Source organism: Opisthorchis viverrini, assembly GCF_000715545.1.
Source record: "Opisthorchis viverrini unplaced genomic scaffold opera_v5_554, whole genome shotgun sequence".
Taxonomy (NCBI): Eukaryota; Metazoa; Platyhelminthes; class Trematoda; order Opisthorchiida; family Opisthorchiidae; genus Opisthorchis; species Opisthorchis viverrini.
The window spans coordinates 100,781-126,073 of record NW_008752212.1 but is presented as its reverse complement, the minus strand read 5'-3'; the positions used below and the strand labels follow the sequence as shown (position 1 = coordinate 126,073).

Here is a 25,293-nt window from a genome sequence, read left to right as displayed (position 1 = left end):
GGTGCTGGCGAAAATTCCCTCGCCATTATCTCAGCCCTACACAATATTTTGTGATTTGGACTTTTTGGTTCACCAACCAATGATCATTTCTTATCGTGGCATCTGCTCTCCGAATACGCTAAGGCTGTTATTGGACTAAGACCTCATGAGTTCCCAGTCATTGACTGGTGTTTGCTTGCCATTGTGGGCTCTCTGCGTACTTTCATGCGTGGCACATGGCGTTGAATGTACATTTTTGCCATTTAACCTCACACTTAACCCAATATGACGGTCATTTTGTGCCTGATATGTGAGTCTTGAATGTGCTAGCAATAACCGCATTTAGAGGAGCATTTAGCATTGTTTGCCGTTTCTTCGTTTGCTGGTCCTCAGACATGTGTTTCCATACCAAATTTTTTTCCCATGCGTTGGGATTCATTTCACCTGACTGGGATTGTTGATGGTATAGAGTGAAATGAGACGTTACACTCTTTTCTCTCGTACTCCCTCGTATTTCGCCCGCATTAGTCGCCTGCATTGACTTTTTATGTTTGTGACAATGCTCTTCAAAAATAAATGATAATTCAGATTGATGCATTTGAACCAACTATGCGAGGTTTGTGAGTAATGGTCCATCATGTAAATTGCATGCAGCTTCCCAACTTTTGTCAACTGCTTTCATAAAATGTGGCGCGACTAATCAGCGGTCTACATGCAAGATCAGTGAATTATATCCTGCCTGCACTAATGGGAAAGGACAGTCTTGAAAATGATTAACACGTGTCCATAATAACATGAAAATTAAAACACAACCGGACACACGATGTTTTCTTCGAAATCTTTGCGAAACATGTGCCCTGGATATCATGCAGCCTAGCTCACTTACGCGGTGTTTTTTCAGTATTTCTCAAATGAGACAAAGCGTTCCCATACAAATTTCAGAAACCTGGTGGTGCGCACCACCGCGTTTAAAAACTCGCTGTATGCCACAATGTTTGCCGGTGTACGCAGTTCATGAATGTATCACCGCACAAATTTATCACAAGAGTATCTGAGGTGACTATATAATATAGCTACTGGTACCGCGCCAAAAGTTATGCAATTATCCTTTGCTTCATGGAATTGTACACAGAATGACGTTCCGAACCGTCTAGTGTATAGACAATTACATTGAACATTTATTTCCTAAGGGATCAATGATGTAGCCGGGAGTCCCCTAATAATACAAGTTAACTAAATGTGGATGACCCTTGTCACTCTTGATGACTACATCTGCTGGTTACAAAATGTAGGCAGAATGAGAAGATAAATTTCTACGCTTTGTAACACGTTTGGAAGAGCTTGAGAAAGTCAATTATCAGAAATTTAACTTGTGTGTCATATGCTAACAGGCTATAAACTAATTTCAAAAGGAGTGTGGTGCTCCTAGAGTATATGGACAAATCTATGTTTCAAAAAATTGACAACATATCAAATCATCTCCAAAGATTTCAGTTTGGAAAAACCGAGGCGTGGGTTCACCACAGGTAGTTACCATGAATTTAGGCAAATAAATTGCCTCCAACTGAATGCCAGTTTCAGGCAAACCTTAAAACCGTTTGTTTTACATATCTGGTAAAATATTATTGTTTGTCAGCTTTTACTGAAACTGACAAATTTTCTGCGATAAGTTGCGGATTTTTAGCTCAATAGTGAGGACAATCACGGGAGGAAAATACAAAAAACACACAAAAACGGGTTATATTCAGAAACTTTCCTGTGGCAAAACCCTAATTATATCTCATGATGGTTTCCGAGAACTTTCCTCAATGACACAACATTTAGCAATATACTAATTAATTAAAGTGCTTTTTCCTGCCAATATAGCCATCTTAGTTCACAGATGATTTCGCATTTCAGCGGGTGCTACAAAATTAGAAGAGGTTCAGGCATCGTTGGTACTGCCCACGCAGCTTACTAAATATTTGAAAAGGTTGAAGATTTTCTGATTTTTAACATGTTTAGAGAAAATATGGCTAGAATTATTGATTTTCACAGTTTTTCCAGTTAATCTCATTCCGTGTACAGTTTTCATTATACTGTCAGGTAAACTCAGCCATTCTCTGCGATGGGCGGGTAAACAACCTCCAAATTCTAAAACGTGATACACCACGCCATCACCTGAAAACAATAATTCAACCACTCGAAAAACCGCTTCAGATTCAGCTGCAGTGGGAAAGTATATATGTAAAAATATAAAATGCAAAATACTGAAAATATAAAGAAATAATGTCCATTCGGCGGTGCCAGCTAGGATATTTTTCTTCTCGCAGAAAACGCATCTGCCAAAAACATTTCAATTTGGTGCTACTGTCAAGGTCATTGGGGATAAGTAGTAGCAGCGCACCCGATCCCATGCCAACTCACGGGACTGGATGTCAAGCAAGTCCCACAAATCCATCAAATATCAATGCGAAACGAAGCATCTAAACGCAAGTGTAAACATGTTTCGAGTTACTTGCCATCGTTCCAAAATGCCATCAATTTAAAGTCACTCTTAACAACTCTGCCCGGCCTATGACCGGAGGAATATGCCATTTTTATTGTAGGCAACTGCGCCCAGTAATATTCCGGTTGATGGCAGCGTTTAAGAAAACATCGCGTCGCATATCTTTATACCTGATTTTTTCAGTATTGTGGTGTATCTTGTAAATAACCAAACATTTCGCCTACAATAGGACCTTTAAATGGAAGAAATTGATTTCGACATCTGAAGCGGAAAATGCTCACCTTGTGTAGGTGGCACTTTGTTGATTAGGGTAAAAAGAACGCGCGGTACAATTTAATCTTTGGCGGAGTACACTGGACATTGCAGATTCGCGCATCTGAGAAGTACATCAATTGGTCGCAAAATGTCTCCTGCTGATGTATATAAATACAAGTATTTCAGATATACATTTGAAATCTCGTAAAAGTTTGCAAGGGAGACGGTTTTTTATTCTTGATCTTGCCAATACAGGGAGAATGCAGAATACAGAGAGAGAGTCCGTGTTATGCAAAGAAACACAAAAAACTGGAATGTCCGCACGGGGCGAACAACTTAGTGTATTATACTGCTTTTGGTGTGCGGTTTCCAGAGAGATTTGCCTGATAACAAAACGCTTGATCTACTCGTATACAGTTCAACTCACCTTCCTAGTTTGTAAACTCATCTTGAATAGCTATTGACTCACCTTCTGTTTTTTCTGGTCGTTGAAAATGAAAGAGGAATAGGCCTAACTCCTGATATCTGGATTGGCAGCTGACGTTCGTACAGAGTTACGGAGCAAGCGCTAATTTTGGTGTATGAAGGTTGGTAAACGGTTTTGTGATGAGCGACTGACGGCCACCCTACATATTTAGTCACCTGCGCCAAACGTACGCAAATTGATCTAAGCAGGTTCGAATGACGTAACCATTTAAAAAAAAATCTTGCCTGCTAACAAATCCAGCATGACCCACTGATAAGAGATAATATAAATGCTGATATCAAGCAGAACGGGGTATTTCGCGGTAACAAACTAAATTTGTGTGAAATCCTTACAGGCGTCTCCGGGTTTTAACTTAGGATCATACAAACCGTCTTTCTCATTTTACCATCACCCAATATCCATAATCGGATGCACCGTCTGAGCTTCGTCGAAACAAACGATTCATCGCTGATTGCTGACAAGTGTGTTGTTTCAACCAAAGTGCAGAGTTGTGATGCCCTACTAAAACGCAGTTAATGATACCCCTGAACGTTGCTTCTAAGCATTTGCTGTGAGAGATATAGATTACTGGGACATGCGGCAAGTAAGCTGGTTAGCTCAAGTATATCGCTTACAACTACGGCACCGAGAACCACGCGATGATTATGGGAGCACCCGGTGCCTCGTAAATACTTCCGAGAACTTACGCTGAGTATTGCGGAGCAACATGCATGACTGTATTTTGAGTGTTTACCAAACACTCACCATCCGAGGAGATAGTCGGTCCATGGAACAATGACTTTTGTCTCATGGGCGTAGAACATTTTGCGTTAGTTATTGGCATTCACCTCCGCCAGCACACGTGCCTTACGCTCACGATTACTGTTGTTGCAATACCAGACATTGCGTATGATGAGTAGTGCTTATCAAATATTCCCGGGTTACATGTTGCTGATATTCTTGGAATAATTGGATGCATTTCCTGTGCTCATGATATTCATCAAAGTTTTATCCAGATTTCCCCGGAATTAATAGGAAACCGGTTGCTTTCAGTGAGATAAACGAAAATCGTGAGCCAATAATTCCTAATTGCCTCAAATTTCACATATGTTCAAAGTAAAGTATTTTTTTACACCTCGATGAGTGCCTCATAGTGCGCACCTGAAATTTCCATTATCCAGCGGCCCTTTCGTGGAGTAATGAGATAAAAAAACAGCTATCTAATTCCCCAGCAATGCACAGTATGTGCAGTATTCCCATGACTGCTTTTTCCATCTTCTCATGCGATTATAATGAGACATTGATGCTTGGTAAATGCACCTTATTTCCACGTCATTTTGTTCTCTGCTCTCACGATCTTGACGGAATAATTAGCAAGTTGCCAAAAAACGCGTAAATTACTCTTACCAAAGAAACACGTGCAGTTGTTCAGCTACCGGCCATTTTTGTATGAGAGGTTCTTCAAATAGTAAGATATTCCTTGCAATAGATTGTGAGTACAATCACTAACCTCCAGCCCTACACCAGTGCAATTCTCAATAACGCTTGCGCTTAATCTGCGCAGCTGAGCGAACAAGCCAATGGCCATCTACGCTACCTGAGCTACCATCGCATTTCTCTGTAAATAACCACTATATGTTCAAAATTACTACATTAACTTCATGTCGCGCCTGCGCATGATTTATATCCAGAGCTCAGTTATACTGACGAAGACTGAGATCACGGGCCAACCCGACGATCTCCTTTGGTGTCTGTGTGATATCAGACAACCTATTACCTAATGCCGCCTGTGGAATTTTGATTTCTGGTAGAGTCTCTAATAGCACATCCTTCGGTTATCATCAGCCTTCAAACGACTTAATTTTGTTTCCACTAGTAATGCATAGGGAGCAAAGATTAAAATATTACTATTGCCGCTATACTTCTGATGAAAGTTTTATTATTGTTGCCGGTATAATGATAGTGAAGGTTTCATAAGCTTACAGACTTCCTTATTCCATAACTGGCTTCGCCAATCTATTGTCAAAGTGGATCGTTTTTCAACTTTTATCCCCCGGAGATAAACGAGAATACTCAATCCCACGCCAACTTACGGGACTGCATGTCAAGCAAGTCCCACAAGTCCATCAAATATCAAGGTGAAACGAAGCAAGTAAACGCAAGTGTAAGCGTGTTCCGAGTTACTTTTCATCGTTCCACAAATAAATCAATTTAAAATCACTCACAGCATCTCAATCTGCCACTCCGACCGGATAAAGTATTTTTTTACACCTCGATGAGTGCCTCATAGTGCGCACCTGAAATTTCCATTATCCAGCGGCCCTTTCGTGGAGTAATGAGATAAAAAAACAGCTATCTAATTCCCCAGCAATGCACAGTATGTGCAGTATTCCCATGACTGCTTTTTCCATCTTCTCATGCGATTATAATGAGACATTGATGCTTGGTAAATGCACCTTATTTCCACGTCATTTTGTTCTCTGCTCTCACGATCTTGACGGAATAATTAGCAAGTTGCCAAAAAACGCGTAAATTACTCTTACCAAAGAAACACGTGCAGTTGTTCAGCTACCGGCCATTTTTGTATGAGAGGTTCTTCAAATAGTAAGATATTCCTTGCAATAGATTGTGAGTACAATCACTAACCTCCAGCCCTACACCAGTGCAATTCTCAATAACGCTTGCGCTTAATCTGCGCAGCTGAGCGAACAAGCCAATGGCCATCTACGCTACCTGAGCTACCATCGCATTTCTCTGTAAATAACCACTATATGTTCAAAATTACTACATTAACTTCATGTCGCGCCTGCGCATGATTTATATCCAGAGCTCAGTTATACTGACGAAGACTGAGATCACGGGCCAACCCGACGATCTCCTTTGGTGTCTGTGTGATATCAGACAACCTATTACCTAATGCCGCCTGTGGAATTTTGATTTCTGGTAGAGTCTCTAATAGCACATCCTTCGGTTATCATCAGCCTTCAAACGACTTAATTTTGTTTCCACTAGTAATGCATAGGGAGCAAAGATTAAAATATTACTATTGCCGCTATACTTCTGATGAAAGTTTTATTATTGTTGCCGGTATAATGATAGTGAAGGTTTCATAAGCTTACAGACTTCCTTATTCCATAACTGGCTTCGCCAATCTATTGTCAAAGTGGATCGTTTTTCAACTTTTATCCCCCGGAGATAAACGAGAATACTCAATCCCACGCCAACTTACGGGACTGCATGTCAAGCAAGTCCCACAAGTCCATCAAATATCAAGGTGAAACGAAGCAAGTAAACGCAAGTGTAAGCGTGTTCCGAGTTACTTTTCATCGTTCCACAAATAAATCAATTTAAAATCACTCACAGCATCTCAATCTGCCACTCCGACCGGATGAATATGCCATTTTTATTGTAGGCAACTGCGCTCAGTAATTTTCCGGCTTAAGGCAGCGTTTAAGGAAACATTGCATCGTTTAAGTTCCTACTTGGTGTTTCAGTATTGTGATGTATCTTGTAAATAACCAAACATCTCGCCTACACTAGGGACCTTCCTATGGAAGAAATTGATGTTGCCATCCGAAACGGAAAATGCTCACTTGGTTTAGGTGGTACTTTGTTCATTAGGGTAAAATAAGAAGGTGCGGTGCTCAATTTACTCTTTGGCTGAATAATCGGGACATTGGAAACTCCCGCCACTCAAAAGTACATCAATTGGTCCAAAATGTCTCCTACTGATATATATATATATATATACATAAATTTGCATCGGAAATTTCGTAAAATTTTACACGGAATGCGTTTTCTTATTATTGAGCGTGCCGATACAGAGGGAATGTCGTGTTGTGCCAAGAATCACACATCAGCTGGGATGTCACACGTTGACGAACTTGGTGTATTATACTGCTTGGAACATGCTGACTCCAGATGGATTTGCATGATAACGAAATTTTTGAACTCTCAGGATGCTTCCCACGCTTGCCAAGTTTGACTAGTTTGCCCCTCCCTAGCAACAATTATTCACTGCGGGATAGTGTACTCACGATAATGTTTCAATGTTTTCCAGTAGGTACGTGTGTTAGGGCAAACATTGGTCCGGCCGGAAATTTGCCCTAGGTTGCTTAGCAAAAATAACTTCTGAGAAGCGTAAACCTTTGTCCACACGGTGCCTTCTTGTTGATGCATCACCGTGCTCAATTATGATGCATCCCAGTGCCCAATTGGTGGTCGAATTTAGCCGCCGTGCGCGAGTTTGTGAATACCTGTGATCGTGAGTGTACTCTGATTTAGGTGAACTTGCGCCTGTTGTTGTGCACGCTATGATGCGCCATCTCTGAGATCCCTGCTTGAAGTCTGATCTCCGATCCCGCTCGTGTTGTCAGTAAGTCTAATGCAGAGAGATGGGATGTTAACGCCATCACTGCGGTAGATGGAGTTTGGCAGTGGTTTGATCTGCGGGACACCAGCGCACAAGCATTCAAGATGCGATTTAAATGTTGAATGCAGTAGGTCTGTACTATAGGAACTGTTTAACTAATTTTCCTCAAGTGCGTAGCGGAAGCGTTGATATCGTTTAAGCTCCACAATTCCTACATGGAGCTGCCTAGCTGCCTGATTGATATATTTGGCTTATGAAACATGTATGATGAGATCCTCGATAAGGCTGGTAATCCCGGCATAAAATGTAACTGATTATTTCACAACAGATGTAATGCATAGGAAAAACGAAAACAGATGCCCTACATGGTGGCGATAGCCGTGATGTGGTACGCGCAAAATGGAATCATAAAAATGACTTCAAAACAAACTGAGGCGACCTGGAGGACAAGTAACTTAACAACTGAAATGAACAATATTGCATCAGAAATACATGGTCTAGAAATGAAATAAAATGGCTGAAAAATCAACCAACATCATGTGAATTAAATCCCTGCGAAAAGCCAATGGGCTTGATAACGAGACCTTTCAGATTCTCGTCATTATTTCAAATAAGAATTCGTGCTTGTATACGGACCTTCGAGGGCTATTGACTCACCTTCCTTTTCTGTTTTGCCTTGAAAATGAAAAAATCAAGTGGCCATAACTCATGATGTCCGGACTACTAGCGGGCGTTTGTGCAGAATACGTCGCAAGCGGTAATTGGGTGTTTGGAGGTTCGTAACCGGTTTTGTGATGAGCGAATGCCGGTCACCCTACATTTACTATCACCACACCTTAACACACGAGGAGAGAGCTACCGGTTATATTACAGATACCGCATTTACACAAGTGTGAAAAAATAGCTGGGGAATTCCCCTAAGATTCAAATATAACATTGAAAAGCGCATCCGCATAGGAGTCGGTACGCAGGTAGATGAGTGCGACTTGACAGCTATTAGAGTCACTCAGAAAAGGAGGATATTTTCATTTCAACTTTATCCGTCTGGATGAATCACGCTGAACCTATTGATAAAATATCCAGATATGTGCGTTCTACGCATGGTCTCAGGCAGAGAACAACTGCGTATTTATGCTAGCCTACCCTAAAAAAACGCGGTAAGATTTTTAATTCCGTTACAAAACCGAACGTCCATTAGCAGACGAATGTTTGCGTTTTTGTTTATGTGTGGAACATCTTGCGAATGTGGATGATCAAGGATGCAAGTATCATTTACGTGATATGGAGCCGAACTTAACAGCAGTTTCTGCACGGGTGTCGTGCTTCTGTTGCGTATCGATACAGGCACATTCTGCAAAAGAAATCCCAGCATAGGAATTGTGTTGAGGAGGCCAAACCGTTGAACGCTGGCTCTCTGTGTACGTGCTTAATGCACATGCGTGAAGCTAATCAGAGCGAGTTGGTTTGCCACTCATTTAGTACTGGAAGTCCTCAGACAGGTGTGTTATGCGAGGAAACACAAACAAAATTGATAGCATTCTGCGATGTCCACATGGTAAGGAGGACGTTGATATATCATGTTGCCTGTGGCAAGAGGATTTCAAAGGAGATTTGCCTGATAACGAGAGTTTGATCTTGTCTATATAGTGCAAATAACCTTCCTTGTTTGTAAACTTATCTTGAATAGCAATTGACTCACCTTCCTTTGCCGCTGGTATTTCAAAATGAAAGAGAAATTGGCTATAAGTCATGATGTATGGGGCTGCTAGCTGGCGTTCGTACGAAATTACAGTGCAAGCGTTCATTCTATGGCAATTTTGATTTTAACCCACCGTTGGGTCCATCCACAATCGCGACCGTTGGTATAATGGCCACTTAGTAGGGCACAAATATCGTGGAACTCTCGGAGTGAAGTGTATTTACTGAGGCCCTTGGTGACCGCCCGCTTATATTACGCACTTAAAATGGCGAACAAAACCCGGGAAATTTGCACGGACGATCACTACGCCAAAACGTATCATGAACACGTCAGGTGATCGACAAAAAACAAAATATCGGAACCTAATAACGTGAAGAATGATTCTGTAACGGAGTTAACATTGAGGTTGGAATATATGTTAGTCAAGTGGTTTCGCAGATGTCGGAACATTTTGTTGTCTCCTTTTCATCGCATTGGACCGTCTGACGTGTTATATTAAGGTTCATCCAAAATAAGTGTGCTTACGAGCAAAATCAAGCGCAATGGCGTTTCGAAAGTTACTCTGTCTGCGGGAACCTAGAACCACGAAGGAGGCTCTCAGATTGCCTAATCAAAGTGGATGGTCATGATCGGCGTTATTTTGGCCCCAATTGTGACAACTGTTGAACTGAGTGAAACAAATTGCAGGTTTGTGCATTTTACGCCAAGGTCTTATATATATGCGTGGATGACCGCTGTGTTACGTTACGTAAATTCAGTCAACCTGAGATGTAAAGCATGTGTGTGTGACTGTGCGACTGTGGTTGACTTACGTCCTGATGCTATCCAATATATAGACTGAGGCAGTTCGTGAGGCATGGATCAACACGCAGTGCAGTGTGCAGTGTTTCGTCAATTTCTCTGATACTACTAGCAATTTTGCTAGATGCACCTGGAAATACCTCTGACTTTCGTCACAAGGACGACATTTACGTGAAAATATCCTGCTGAATTGCTACTTCTGAAGACTACAAATATGCTGATGGTAATTTGAATTTCACTACAATTAGAGATATTAGATCTACTCAATCGACAAGACGCCTGTGATTGTCTCACATCTAGATCTTACATGGAAAACATCCAGAATAATTTCATTCTTTGAGCTCTCCAGGATGTGGTACACAACTTGACCGAAATGCTTTTCTTAACGACCAAACTCCCGTTATCAGGTATTTTTACGATTATTAACCCGCCCTTCTGAAGATAGAACGATTGAAATAACCTTTGCTCTTCCAAGTACAACCTATCCCGATCTATCTGTGGTGTGTTCGGGCTACAGTGCGGGGCCTTCTGTGCGCGTGTACTGTGGTTAAATTATTATTTGCTTTTTTATTGTGGAGACTCAGAAGTGCCATTTCTGAGATTCCTGCTTGACTTCTGCCTTTATGTGCTGCTATTTTGTCCAGCAAATCCAATACAGGCAGATCGGTTGTTGTCGCCGTCATTGCGGCATATGCAGTTCGGCGGTGTGTTGGTCTCTGGGATATTAACGCATGAACGTTCCACTATGCACCTGTACTATCAGGACTGTTAAGATGCTCAGAGATAAATGCGTGGACTGTAGTCGTGGAATGGAGTTTTCATTCCTTTCGCTCTCGTAGGTTTATTTTGCGGAAAGCGCGCATATTGTTTGTACTCGGCGATTCGTACGCGGAGGTGGCTAGCTGCCTAACGTATGCATTATCTGGACATTCTGCACAGGGGATTCGGTAGACACAGATTTCAAGGTTTTTCAGTTTGACCGGGTACTAAGTGCTCAATAGGTGTGGTTGTTACGTGTGGTCAGTTGAGGACAACTATGTTAAAATTGAGAGTTTTAAGTTCTTTCCGGGTGAATCTTTCTGGGTACAAACATGGAATCTGGAAAGTAGCCCGTGCGGATTAAACCTGAAAATTTGATTGTGAGAAATCTTTCATTTGGTATGTTATAAACGTACCGCCTGTTGCTGTTCGGTGATGTGTAGTCGAAATGAAAACAAGTTATCTCAGTGATCTTCTCATTTACTTTACTGGTTGTTTCAAAGAAGGCAGTTGATAGTGATAGACCCAGTTTCAATAAAACGGACCTCATAATCCTTTTATTGGTACCAGACGTTATAAAGCCTAAGTTCAAACAGAAATGCGCATTTTACATTGAACCAACGATTTTTCTCAAAACCGGTTTGGGTTAATGACTGCGTTTTAGTTTTGTTTACTAATATCAGGTGCGAAGTTCGTGAAACATGCTGTATGTGATTACAAGCGAATTTTAGTCCCCAATTTCACGCCCTTTCCGAAGGATTTGAAAGATCATACGGTAAAGTGTTAGCGCCTTCTCATGCTGTAGGAGATTGCTACAATGCTGGACGGTGTTTTTCAACACGTAATAATGAGTCTGTCAGCTTACAATTCATGGACCGAAATGCAGTATGCAACTTGAACTTATGGGTGCAGTGAAGGATCCGGCTGGTGATTGTGTTGCACTCGAGAGAACCGCTTGAATGCCATCGCACTTTGTGTTGTAGCACAAATATTTGAAAGTCTGAGTACACTTTGAAATTTTGTGATAGCAAATCATCAATTGTTGTTCGGAGGCCTAGGGTGAACTGTGATGTGCGCCCTCAATACATACATTAGTCCATGATGACTTTCCATTTTATTCACGGAATTATTCAGGAATTCGTGTGAATGGGAATACCGAAAACGAACACTCAAGTAACGTTTATGTACAATGTATAATATGTATCTAGATATAGTTAAATTTTTGTTTTGTATTCAAATTAAGGAACGCTTTGGTGTGATTTCCTTCGCCCAACTATTTTGCCAGTGTGCTGCTTTCGGTCGCGAAGAAAGTGTATAAAGTATGTGTAAACGAACGACCAAATTAACATAACCACCGGGTTTTATTTAGCATATTTTTATGCCTGTGTCTGCTTACAATTTATGGACCAAAATTCAGTATGCAATTTGAAATTATGGGTGTAGTGAAGCATCATCGTTCTCCGATGAATGCGGAGTTGTGGTAGATGGCCATGCAGTGGTAGCGGTAGTTGGTATAATTGGTGTTTAAATTCAAGGTTGTCAGTGGACCTTTTCTTTGAGGGATCGGAGAGGATCCATGCGTTGAAAGCCATAGATTGGATGAATGGGTGCCACTGACGGTGAGGCTGAGCCATGTTTCACACTGTCCCCTATCGTTGCTGTGTTCCAGGATGTGCCAGGCTACCAGCAAAACCTAGCCAGTGTTCAAGGGGAACACATAAAGATCCTTCCGGCGCTCCCGAAGTGATTCCCCATAGAGTTCAAACCTTAATGTTTTATTGTGAAACATGTTTTTTGACATGTTATTATCTTACTTCCGGGTGCTAAAGAGTTATGTGCGTTTCAAATGACCAGAATAACGCTTGCCATCTTTCACCCAAAAAACGGGCCGGAATGACCAAATGATTAGTGAAATGGGGGTTCCCGCGCACCATCGCAAAATATACCCCTGTTGGAATTGAGCAACTAAGACGGAGAAATTTCCTCTGGTATGCAGGAAGTGGGAAATTTTGAGGCAGTACTTGGCTCACTGCATGACATAAAACGTGCGTTAGGAAGTGGTCACACAAATTTTTCCGAACCCCACATGCATCTGTTACATCATCATTTAATATCAGCCTAAACAATTTTCAATGGCCAAATACACTAAAACCACGTAGCAAGAAAGTGTACCAGGTCAAACTCCGCTGACAATATGTACTCTAGTATTCTTGTCTAATTTTACATACACAGCCATCAACTACAACAACAGCCATGCTCGCAACATTCGCCTTATTCTGCCAAAAGCATTTCAATTTGGTGCTACTGTCAAGGTCATTGGGGATAAGTAGTAGCAGCGCACCCGATCCCATGCCAACTCACGGGACTGGATGTCAAGCAAGTCCCACAAATCCATCAAATATCAATGCGAAACGAAGCATCTAAACGCAAGTGTAAACATGTTTCGAGTTACTTGCCATCGTTCCAAAATGCCATCAATTTAAAGTCACTCTTAACAACTCTGCCCGGCCTATGACCGGAGGAATATGCCGTTTTTATTGTAGGCAACTGCGCCCAGTAATATTCCGGTTGATGGCAGCGTTTAAGAAAACATCGCGTCGCATATCTTTATACCTGATTTTTTCAGTATTGTGGTGTATCTTGTAAATAACCAAACATTTCGCCTACAATAGGACCTTTAAATGGAAGAAATTGATTTCGACATCTGAAGCGGAAAATGCTCACCTTGTGTAGGTGGCACTTTGTTGATTAGGGTAAAAAGAACGCGCGGTACAATTTAATCTTTGGCGGAGTACACTGGACATTGCAGATTCGCGCATCTGAGAAGTACATCAATTGGTCGCAAAATGTCTCCTGCTGATGTATATAAATACAAGTATTTCAGATATACATTTGAAATCTCGTAAAAGTTTGCAAGGGGGACGGTTTTTTATTCTTGATCTTGCCAATACAGGGAGAATGCAGAATACAGAGAGAGAGTCCGTGTTATGCAAAGAAACACAAAAAACTGGAATGTCCGCACGGGGCGAACAATTTAGTGTATTATACTGCTTTTGGTGTGCGGTTTCCAGAGAGGTTTGCCTGGTAACAAAACTTTTGATCTACTCGTATACAGTTCAACTCACCTTCCTAGTTTGTAAACTCATCTTGAATAGCTATTGACTCACCTTCTGTTTTTTCTGGTCGTTGAAAATGAAAGAGGAATAGGCCTAACTCCTGATATCTGGATTGGCAGCTGACGTTCGTACAGAGTTACGGAGCAAGCGCTAATTTTGGTGTATGAAGGTTGGTAAACGGTTTTGTGATGAGCGACTGACGGCCACCCTACATATTTAGTCACCTGCGCCAAACGTACGCAAATTGATCTAAGCAGGTTCGAATGACGTAACCATTTAAAAAAAAATCTTGCCTGCTAACAAATCCAGCATGACCCACTGATAAGAGATAATATAAATGCTGATATCAAGCAGAACGGGGTATTTCGCGGTAACAAACTAAATTTGTGTGAAATCCTTACAGGCGTCTCCGGGTTTTAACTTAGGATCATACAAACCGTCTTTCTCATTTTACCATCACCCAATATCCATAATCGGATGCACCGTCTGAGCTTCGTCGAAACAAACGATTCATCGCTGATTGCTGACAAGTGTGTTGTTTCAACCAAAGTGCAGAGTTGTGATGCCCTACTAAAACGCAGTTAATGATACCCCTGAACGTTGCTTCTAAGCATTTGCTGTGAGAGATATAGATTACTGGGACATGCGGCAAGTAAGCTGGTTAGCTCAAGTATATCGCTTACAACTACGGCACCGAGAACCACGCGATGATTATGGGAGCACCCGGTGCCTCGTAAATACTTCCGAGAACTTACGCTGAGTATTGCGGAGCAACATGCATGACTGTATTTTGAGTGTTTACCAAACACTCACCATCCGAGGAGATAGTCGGTCCATGGAACAATGACTTTTGTCTCATGGGCGTAGAACATTTTGCGTTAGTTATTGGCATTCACCTCCGCCAGCACACGTGCCTTACGCTCACGATTACTGTTGTTGCAATACCAGACATTGCGTATGATGAGTAGTGCTTATCAAATATTCCCGGGTTACATGTTGCTGATATTCTTGGAATAATTGGATGCATTTCCTGTGCTCATGATATTCATCAAACTTTTATCCAGATTTCCCCGGAATTAATAGGAAACCGGTTGCTTTCAGTGAGATAAACGAAAATCGTGAGCCAATAATTCCTAATTGCTATATGCAGGTTGTAATGATCGAACGGTTTCCGAATATCGCGTCTGTTGACCAAATTCACTGGAAATCACTGACACTAGACAGTATTTATCCAAACATCAGACATAACGGAGTATTCAACAGTAACAAGCGATTTGTTTTCTGAATTCCTGACAGGTGACTCCGAATTTTGAATTCAGCTCCGCTTTGGACCATGGAACAACTTCTGACTTTTTCACCAACCAAATGTTACCCACCTTGAAGGTGTGGGACAATTAGTCCCCACTGTAGTCAATAGTCTGATCCTCTTACTAGTAGAACTACAAGCATTTGTTTACACTATTGGCTTCGAACCGGCGGTTAAAAAATCCTGAAGAATTCGCTAGAATATTTGATATCTATTGGATTGTGAGTCGTGGAAATGATTAGGCAATATGTGTAGGTGTCATTTATGTGACAGGTCTTCGTGAACTTGGTTTACGAACTAACTCATGCAGAGCGCATTAACAGTGACCTATATAAGATGTATATAAGGCCGGGTGGAGTGTACCGCACTGAACCGTTGATTATATCTTCTGAAGATACGATAGCGAAAATCATGTAATTTTACTACAAGAGCAAGAGCTGTGAACGACTGACGACATTCAGTAGGCTCATTTTGGATTCTCGTTGCCCGTTTTGTGCAAACCGTCGATGGATCCGGTGAAAGAAATTTGGACAGTGCGTGCGAAGCTGTTTTATATTGCCGGCGGTCGCCACAAGATTGCATTGTTTTCCTGAACAGACAGTAGTGATTTTGTCTGGCTATCGCTTGATGGCCCTAAATATTGTGAAACCAGATGAACATAGTGAAACTGAAGAAACATGGCATGCAAACTAAACCCCATTTAGCCTCGTGATTTTGAAGATGACAAGGTCCGTTTCGGAAACCCCTGGTTTTGTGCATTTACCCGAGAAGCCCCAGACATCAACTATAAAATAGCAGTCATACAGCAGCACAATTGTAACGTTTCGGTTGAGCGAAAGTCGTGAGCAGTTTATTTCTCAACTGCAAAATCCATGCTCCAATGCTGGAACGGTTTCCAAAAATCTGAACGTCAAACAGATCTAGTGGAACTCACTAACACCAGACGGTATAAATCCTAATATCAGACAGAACGGAGTATTAATCTTCGGATTTTAAAGTCGAATTCTTTCTGGACCAAAGAACATTGTTGAATTCTTCACAAACAGCATGTTTCAGTAGAATCGTAGCTGGTTTCTGTTGCTGCTTTCAGGACCGCTTCGAAGATATCTAGTCAAACATAAATCAAAACTTGTGTACATCATTCCATGCTATCGTCAGCCACCGGTCATTATTTAATCATTTTGAGAACCATGGCCGTTTTAAAGTGATACAAAATAAACATCGGTAGCCAAACGTATTTGCCGAAAGTCGTAACCTACGTAACCCCAGACATGAAAATTTAAAAACCAGATATTGATAAACATAAGCCTGAGTATTAGTGCAAGCCTTTCATCGAAAGGAACACGGGGCTTAACATTGAGGATTTTAATTCCCTTACAAATCCAAGAGGCAGTTTCGCTTTTTTGTGCTTGTTTGGAACAGCTTGTGAACTTAAATGATCGAGAATGCAAATGCAACTCGTGTGAGATATATTTTCGACCTTGAAGGCAACTTAGCGAGGTTGTCGTGTTTCTATTGTGAATCGATATAGGCAGATTCTACACGACTGACCGGCTGATTTCTTTCTAAGGCACAATAGATAAATTCATGTAATTTTACTACAAAAGCAAGATGTGTGAACGCCTGACGACATTCAGTAGGCTCATTTCGAATTCTTGTAGCCCGTTTTGTGCAAACCGTCGATGGATCCGGTGAAAGAAATATGTACAATGCCTGCGCAGCTATTTGATATTGCCGGCGATCGCCACAAGATTGCAGGGTTTTCTTGAACAGACAGAAGTGATTCTGTCTGATTATCGCTTGATGGCCCTAAATATTGTAAAACCAGTAAAACTGAAGAAACATGGCATGCAAACTAAACCCCATTTAGCCTCGTGATTTTGAAGATGACAAGGTCCGTTTCGGAAACCCCTGGTTTTGTGCATTTACCCGAGAAGCCCCAGACATGCAACTATAAATAGCAGTCATACAGCAGCACAATTGTAACGTTTCGGTTGAGCGAAAGTCGTGAGAAGTTTATTTCTCAACTGCAAAATGCATGCTCCAATGCTGGAACGGTTTCCAAAAATCTGAACGTCAACCAGATCTAGTGGAACTCACTAACACCAGACGGTATAAATCCTAATATCAGACAGAACGGAGTATTAATCTTCGGATTTTAAAGTCGAATTCTTTCTGGACCAAAGAACATTGTTGAATTCTTCACAAACAGCATGTTTCAGTAGAATCGCAGCTGGTTTCTGTTGCTGCTTTCAGGACCGCTTCGAAGATATCTAGTCAAACATAAATCAAAACTTGTGTACATCATTCCATGCTATCGTCAGCCACCGGTCATTATTTAATCATTTTGAGAACCATGGCCGTTTTAAAGTGATACAAAATAAACATCGGTAACCGAACGTATTTGCCGAAAGTCGTAACCTACGTAACCCCAGACATGAAAATTTAAAAACCAGATATTGATAAACATAAGCCTGAGTATTAGTGCAAGCCTTTCATCGAAAGGAACACGGGGCTTAACATTGAGGATTTTAATTCCCTTACAAATCCAAGAGGCAGTTTCGCTTTTTTGTGCTTGTTTGGAACAGCTTGTGAACTTAAATGATCGAGAATGCAAATGCAACTCGTGTGAGATATATTTTCGACCTTGAAGGCAACTTAGCGAGGTTGTCGTGTTTCTATTGTGAATCGATATACGCAGATTCTACACGATTGACCGCATAAGAAATGCCAGCATAAAACGTATGTTATGGAGGCCAACCCATTCGACGCGTGCTCTCTGTAAATGTGAATAATGTACACGTTCGACCCAAATCGCTGTGCGTTATTTTTTCATTAATTTAGCATTTAAATCTGCAGACAGGTTTGTGACAATATTTTGAGATGTTCACATGTTAACGAACAACTTGGTATATTAAGCTGCTTGTGACGTACTGATTCCAGGGAGATTTGCCTAATAAGGAGACATTTGATCTTCTCGTATATAGTTCACCTAACCTTCCCTATTTGTAAACTCATTTTGGAAAATCACTGACTCATCTTCCTTATCTGCTGGTCGTTTAAAATCAAAGAGGAATAGGCCATAACTCATGATGTCTGGGCTGCGAGCTGGCGTTGGTACAGAATAACATTCCTAGCGGTAATTGGGTGTTTGAAATTTGGTAACTAGCTGGGTGATGAGCAAAGGACGGTCACCTAACATTCGCCTTCATCACACCCAAACGTAGGAGAATACAACTGCTTGAAGTAGTACAAAACCTGCGTTTACAAAGGTATGCAAGAAAGAGCTTGAAAACTGTCCTAAGACCAGATTCAAACATCGAAAATTGAATAGCGTGTCGTTAGGCGGGTCAGCATTCAAGAGGATGATTTTGACTCGACAGGACGCCAATTTACACGGCCAAATCAGAAAATGATGACTTCTGGAAATAACTTATCTTGAAGACGCTAAATCATTCAACACGTGCTCTCTGTGAATCTGATTAATACACATGCGTGACGCTAATCAGTGTGCGTTACGCTATCATCCATTTTGTAATGGAAGCCAGTAGACACAAGTGTTATACGAAGAAACACATGTTAAAGAAGAACTTGTTGCACCATTCTAAATGAAGCATGGTGATTCCAGGGAGATTTGCTTGTTAACGGGACTTTTGAAATATTCGATTAACAATTAACCATTATTATTATACGTGCGTGACGCTAATCCCGGCGCGTTTTGTTGTCATCCATTTTGTACTGGAAGTCCGTAGACAGGTGTTTTATGCGAATTAACATAAAGACACTTGCAATATTCTGGGATGTTCACATGTTAGCTAGAAATTGGGTATATCACTTTGCTGTTAGCGCGGATGGCAGAGAAATTTGCTTGATATCGTGAAACTTGATATTGTCGTTATTAGTTCAAATAACCATTCTTGTATTTAAACTCATCTTGGATAGCTATTGACTCAACTTCCTAATCTGCTGTGTCTTGAAAATGAAAGGGAAGAGGCCATAACTGAGTTAGAGGGTCAGTTGCTGATCCAGCATCCGCGCTTTGACCCGCCTAAAAGCCCCACGTGCTTCCCTGGTCCATCCGAATTTCTGATTTTGACCGGGCAAGTCATGCAGTGAAGCAGCAATTATGTTGAAATCTTTGACAAACCGGATGTAGTACTTTGCTCGTTCAAAAAACTTCCATAGAGACCGCTTTGAATTGGGAACAGCACAATCCTCGACCTTTGCCAAATTTTCTGGCAATGGGCAAACTTCTGCATTACCCACTCTATGTCCCAGCGGTGTCACCGAACTCCGAGCAAGTTTTGTCTTGGCTTCATCTATCCGCAAGCCAGCCTCCCGGATCCACTTCAATACAGCCTTCAAACGAACCACGTGCTCCGGTTCCAAATTGTTGTACACAACGATATCGTCCCCGTACACGGCAACAATCTGGAGTCCCTTCGGTAAACGAAGCATCAAGCGCCGGAATGTGAATGGTGCCCCAGACAAACCAAACAGCATTCGTCTAACTTATTACTGGTTATTCCCAGCCGGGAACGCCGTAATCCCTCGATCCTCCGCCTTGGTAGGTAGTTTCCAGTGTCCGGAACGCAGGTCAAACACAGTGAAATATCAAGAATTTTGAGGGGAATAGGAAATCTCCGCAACCGAAGGCACAGCTACAACCCGATTTACGGTCAGTTCATTCAAGCCGGGTTGCCACGCAAAACCTGTATTATCCGTCCGTCTTTCTTACAAGCACAACTGAAGAATCGTACGAACTACTGGCTCCTTCGATTATGCCATTATTCAACATCTCTTGAATCTGCTTATGGACCTCCTCCCGTAAATGGAGCGGCAACGTACGGGGCCATAGGCTTGAAGGCGTTCTGACGAAAGGGGAACTTGGTGTCCAATCCACGGGCAGAAGCCAAACGGATCCTCATCGCCCGTGAATGGTTCGGAATATTCCTCGAGCATGGACCGTAGAGAAGATAAATTACAAGACGAAATTTTTCGGACACACAGCTCACTCACGGCAGCGCCTAGGTAACCTTCAAGCTTGGTTGCGCCATATTTCATCACCAACTATTCCCGCTTTAGGTCAATCACGGAATCGGTGCCTTTGAGAAAATCCGCCCCCAACATTGTCTGTTCTACGTCTGGGCTGATGAGGAATGCGTCCTGCATGTACTTGTCGCCTAGGCCTATCGAATGCGGTGACAATCTGTCAATGTTCAATCGATATCCACCAAGAGCTCTCACGGCTGGCGCGCACGCTGTGCATTCAGATTGGTTCCCTGTCCACCTCAGGGATACGCCGGCTCCTGAATCAATCAAACATAACTTCTTTATCCCGTCCACCTCATTTTCTCCACTGTTGATCTTCTCCTGCGACTGCAACCTGGCCAGTGGTTCCTCGGGCAGTTCCCGGGCGAGGCGCACCAGCTCCTTTACATTCAACTGGTCATTTGGTCGCGCCTAACGCAAATGGGCACCAAGCGCCGGCTGCATATCTTCGACAAACTGGTCATGCAGCAATGGGAGGCGCGACACTTTGCCTAGCCCCGACAAAGCACGATCCAACGACTGCTGCTGGCCGGCGGAGAACACGATCGTGTCAGAGCTAGGTGCCATCCTGGCCGTCTTGAACGGCCTCATAGCCTGTTGGCGGTCGGCCAGTGTGTCGATCTTCGCTTCATGAACTTCCTTCGCGGCGAACACCTTCCGAGCGACTCTTCTGGCCGCATGCTGGGCCATTTTGCTCAGCCCCGGAGGAGGGTCTTCAGTTCCGCGAAACTATCCCAATCGGTCCCCAGACCAGCGGCATCCGGAACCTCCTCACGGTCATCCACGAAGGTTCGAACATCAAAGCTTTAGGGCCACGGGATGTTCATCATTATCTTGATCACGGCACCAAAGGAAGAGAAGAAGGCCCTTGCTGCGAAGTTGTTTATTGGAAAACATCAACTGACTGGTTACAGACTATTGGACGGGAAAGCAATGCGCTTAGTTGCATCTTACTTACAAAAATTGAACACCCATCTTCTCATGAAAGCGCCTTCCTGAACTTTCCCGGATATTCATTGACGCCAGTCATTCCTTGCTCGAATTCAAGCAAATGTTACAAAACAACTCTACAAACTCCGCAACAGATCTCCCTTTTCAAGAAACTTAAGGCAAAATTCCCCGAACCACACGTACTTTTCGCGTGTCTACCCATCACTAGTATCAGCGGTATCAGCAGTATTACGAAAACTGCATTTGCACCAGTGTGCATTAAAAAGCCGGGAAGTCCCCTAAGATTAAATTCAAACATCGAACTTTGAATAGCATGTGATCAGCATACAACTGAAGGTTTAGAACTCCGTTATCTCTGTGGCGAGCATCGACTCCGAATCGACCACCCAAATGTGATTCCAAGGAGCTCCGACGACCTACTTGAGCATTCAAATCGCCTACAAGGAGCACAATGTTAGTGCTTGTTACCTGACAAATGAGCCCGAATATCTCCCAAAGGGAAGTATCCTTCTTTGCATCACAACTGCAATCCGTTAGGGCATAAGCCGACATGACAAGCAGGCACCGCTTTTTTACGCCGAAAAACAATCAGGCTTAATTGAACAATAAAGCCGAATGGCGCAAAGAAGACTGTTTATCGGAATCCAATCCAGCAAAGCACGTTCAGCTCTGGAACTGAGGGCAAATCGCGCGCCATATGTTCCACGAATCATCGCTTCTGGGTCACCGGACATACGGAGGGAGAAATGTGAAAGAGGTGAGTTCATCTTGGCGTTCTGAGTTGCATAACCACGCTTGGGTCATGTATGTGACTTTCAGGGACACAGCATACATGGAGTTTAAGGGAGTATAATGTATCAACAAGCGTTGCGTCTGTCAATTTGACATAAAGTACGGACGTTCAAGGCTCCTATATAGAAAGGATTTCGTGGATTCAGAAGGATGTTATTTTGTTTAATGTTTGTAGGCAGCGAGGAGCATAAGGCGCTTCCGTCGGATGACTGAGAGTCAAATGGCCCAGCTACGTTTGCTTGTGCGGTGGAAAGGGGTTGGGGAGGGACATCGGTGGACGATGAACTGCGCGGGCAAATGATACCTCCCGGTTACCCAAGCCGAGGAGCGGTGTTTGGTTTGGGGAACCACCTTGAGCCTTTGACTCGAAAGTCCGACCCACGAGGCAGTGGAAGAATGTAGGATTTCCTTTGGGGGCCCTGAGTCTAGTTTCTGACACAAAAGTCTGACCCACGAGGCAGTGGGGAAATGTAGGCTTTTTCTTTGGGGACACTGCCTAGAGCTGACGACTCAAATTTCTAACCCACGAGGCGGTGGGAGAATGTAAGGTATACTTTACGAACCTAGCCAGGAGTCGACGACTCAACCTTCTGACCTGCTCGGCTGCCGGAGGTTTATCTTACCCGAGGGCGCAGGGAATAAGGCATTAATGTCTCATTCCTGATATGGCTTCTCACAACAGGTGCCTGTTGAACATCACCGGGCTCTTTGGTTTCAAAAGTATTTCGACCGTGTTGGATAATGCGCCAGAGGTCATGGTCAACCGTTAGGCGATCGATATTGGCGGTTATGGAACCGACCTTTTCTAACACGTCCTTCCACGTGGTAAGCCAGCAACGCTGCTTCCATAAATATGGACGTGCTGGTCACCTGGGGGAATATCTTATTGCCGTCACACTCCTGTCCCAGAGGACAGTACGACTTTACCCGGAGACAGCCTCGTAGCACAATTTACGGTAGTATGGGGTCTCGCTGCTCTTGGTCTGGCTGATCCACTTTGGACTTCTTGGCATTGCACCTTGTGAAGCGAAGTTCCAGCCAGTGTAGCCGGCGGGATCATTGCAGCACCCAAGCCCGACCACCACGGCAAGGTGGCAGCTTTAGGTCTTTCTAATTATTGTTCACTGATTATTTCAAAACACTGATGGTGAGAGAGACCAAATTGTGTTGCCGCTGCATATGCAAACGTGTAAATCATGGATTAGGATTCGTCCAACCTCAATATTACTGAGCTTCTGTGCTGTTGTATTTATAAAAATGGTCGCGTGAGTGAAAATGGCAACGTACGCAACGATGCCTGTATGTAGGGTTGCGAAATTCCGTTCCATATAATGCCATGAAGTAGCGTAGTGGAATATATTGAGATAATCCGATTTATCGGTTGCCGTTGGTGATCTTTCTGAAGGATTTGTACAAATGAATATGTACTAGCCAAATGCAGAGGCAGTTGTATCTACACAGTGCCTTCTTATTGGTGCATCCCAGTGCTCAATTGGTGGTCGAAATGGCCCGCCGTGCGGGAGTTTGTGTGTAGCTGTGAATATGAGTGCATTCCAAATGAATGGACTTTCGCATGTTGTTGTGCCGCCCATAATGCGTCATTTCTGAGATCCCCGTTTGAAAAGTGATTTCTGTTCCTGCACTGGTTGACATCCACATAGATGGAATGTTAACGCCATAATGTGGTAGATGAAGTTCGGCAGTGAGTTATTCTGTGGGACATCAGCGGATAACCGTTATAGATGTGACCTGAATCATGACTGTAGTAGGCCTGTACCACCGGAACTGTTTAAATGCTTTTCCCCAAGTGCGTGGAAAAATGTTGATATCGGTTGCGCTCCACAATTTGTACACCGATCTGCCTAGCTGCCTGACCGATATATTTGGCTGGAAAACAGGTTGATTACGCATGATTTCCTCAATAAGGCAGTTATTCCCAGCATAGAAGGTAATGAAGTATTTTACAACAGATATGATCCACTCTGTTAGGTTTCTTGTAGGAAAACGCGCATATCGTTCGTGCTCAGCGATTGATACGCGGAGCTGCCTAGCTACGTGACATATGCGTTTGGCTGGACATTCTACACAGGGAACTTGGCAGACGCAGAATTTACAGTTTCTCATTTCAACCGCGGGCTCAGCCCTCAATAGGTGTCATTGTAGCGTGTCGTCAGTTGGCAACACGAGTGTTAGAATTGACAGTTTTAAGTTCCTTCCGGGTGTATCTTTCTGGGTACAAACATGGACTCTGGGGAGTACCCCGGGTAGCGTCACCTTGAACAGTTGATTGTGCGAAATGTTTGATTTGATATCTTGTAAACCTACCGCCTGCTGCTGTCCGATGATGTACAGTCGAAATGGAAACGAGCTATCACAGTAAATTTCTCCCTCAGTGAATCTACCGGTGATCAAGTTGCACATATCATATGTGTGTTTTGAAATTTATGTGTTACGTTACCGACCTGCCTACACTTGCAGAAATTCAAGGGGCGTAAGTTAAATAACCACTTTAAACCAGATCTCGTCTTGATGGAAACCGAAAATAGCTTACAAAAGTGGACTTAAAACGGGTGCAATTATTTATGTAGTCAATCTGTGCCGCGTAAAAGCGTGTACGAAATTACGTCCAACCAAGTAGGGCAACAAGAATGACTACAATCCGATTAGCTCCAGTCAGCATTTGTTTTTTAGAGGGCCTATTTATTTATCGCAATTATACAAATCGACTAAATAATGACGAGGTTTGGTGCAGTTAACGGAAAACGTTGGTCTATGCATTATCAAGCAACTTTGCGCAAGTCACGTTCACACGTTTGTGCATAATTTGAACATCATTCGTAGGAATTTGGATGAGATTTCTGTGATACCCAACAAAACACCAAGAGCAATTTCACCACTGGGCGCGGCGCCTATCTTGTGTGTTGATGTATGCAAATTCTACAAAATGGGCACATTAGGAATCTCTCCGTGGAATTCAGTTAACGGTGTTCAACCAATTCACCGCGTGGTTCCTGTAAATGTAATTAATATCCATGGGTGACGCTAATCAGTGCGCATTATGTTATCATCCATTTCCTTGTTTTGGGAGACTGTGGAGAGGTGTGTCATATGGCGACGATATGTTAGCTTGCTGTTGACTCACTATCATTTGCTTTTGGTCCTGCAAAATGAAAGATTGAGTAACAAATCATGATGTCTGGCTGCTAGCTGGCGTTTGTACACAATCACACTGCAAGCAGTAATTGGGTTTTAGGAGG

The 25,293-nt window shown here is 42.7% G+C and overlaps 2 protein-coding genes across 2 annotated transcripts in view; both read left to right on the top strand.

Moving 5' to 3' along the window:
- Positions 1-555: 555 nt before the first annotated feature.
- T265_11682 (hypothetical protein) lies at positions 556-20,428 on the top strand (the record flags this gene model as incomplete). Its single annotated transcript, XM_009178400.1, has 4 exons — positions 556-595; positions 10,410-10,467; positions 19,427-19,808; positions 20,327-20,428. The coding sequence occupies 4 exons, from the start codon at positions 556-558 to the stop codon at positions 20,426-20,428; spliced, it is 582 nt and encodes a 193-aa protein (XP_009176664.1).
- Positions 20,429-21,859: 1,431 nt separating this feature from the next.
- Positions 21,860-25,293, top strand: part of T265_15496 (hypothetical protein) — a gene marked incomplete at both ends in the record, with an annotated part of 49,394 nt that continues 45,960 nt past the window's right edge. Inside the window, one exon of the mRNA XM_009178399.1 lies at positions 21,860-22,001. Within this exon, the coding sequence (XP_009176663.1) occupies positions 21,860-22,001 (142 nt within the window). The remainder of the gene's footprint in view (positions 22,002-25,293) is intronic.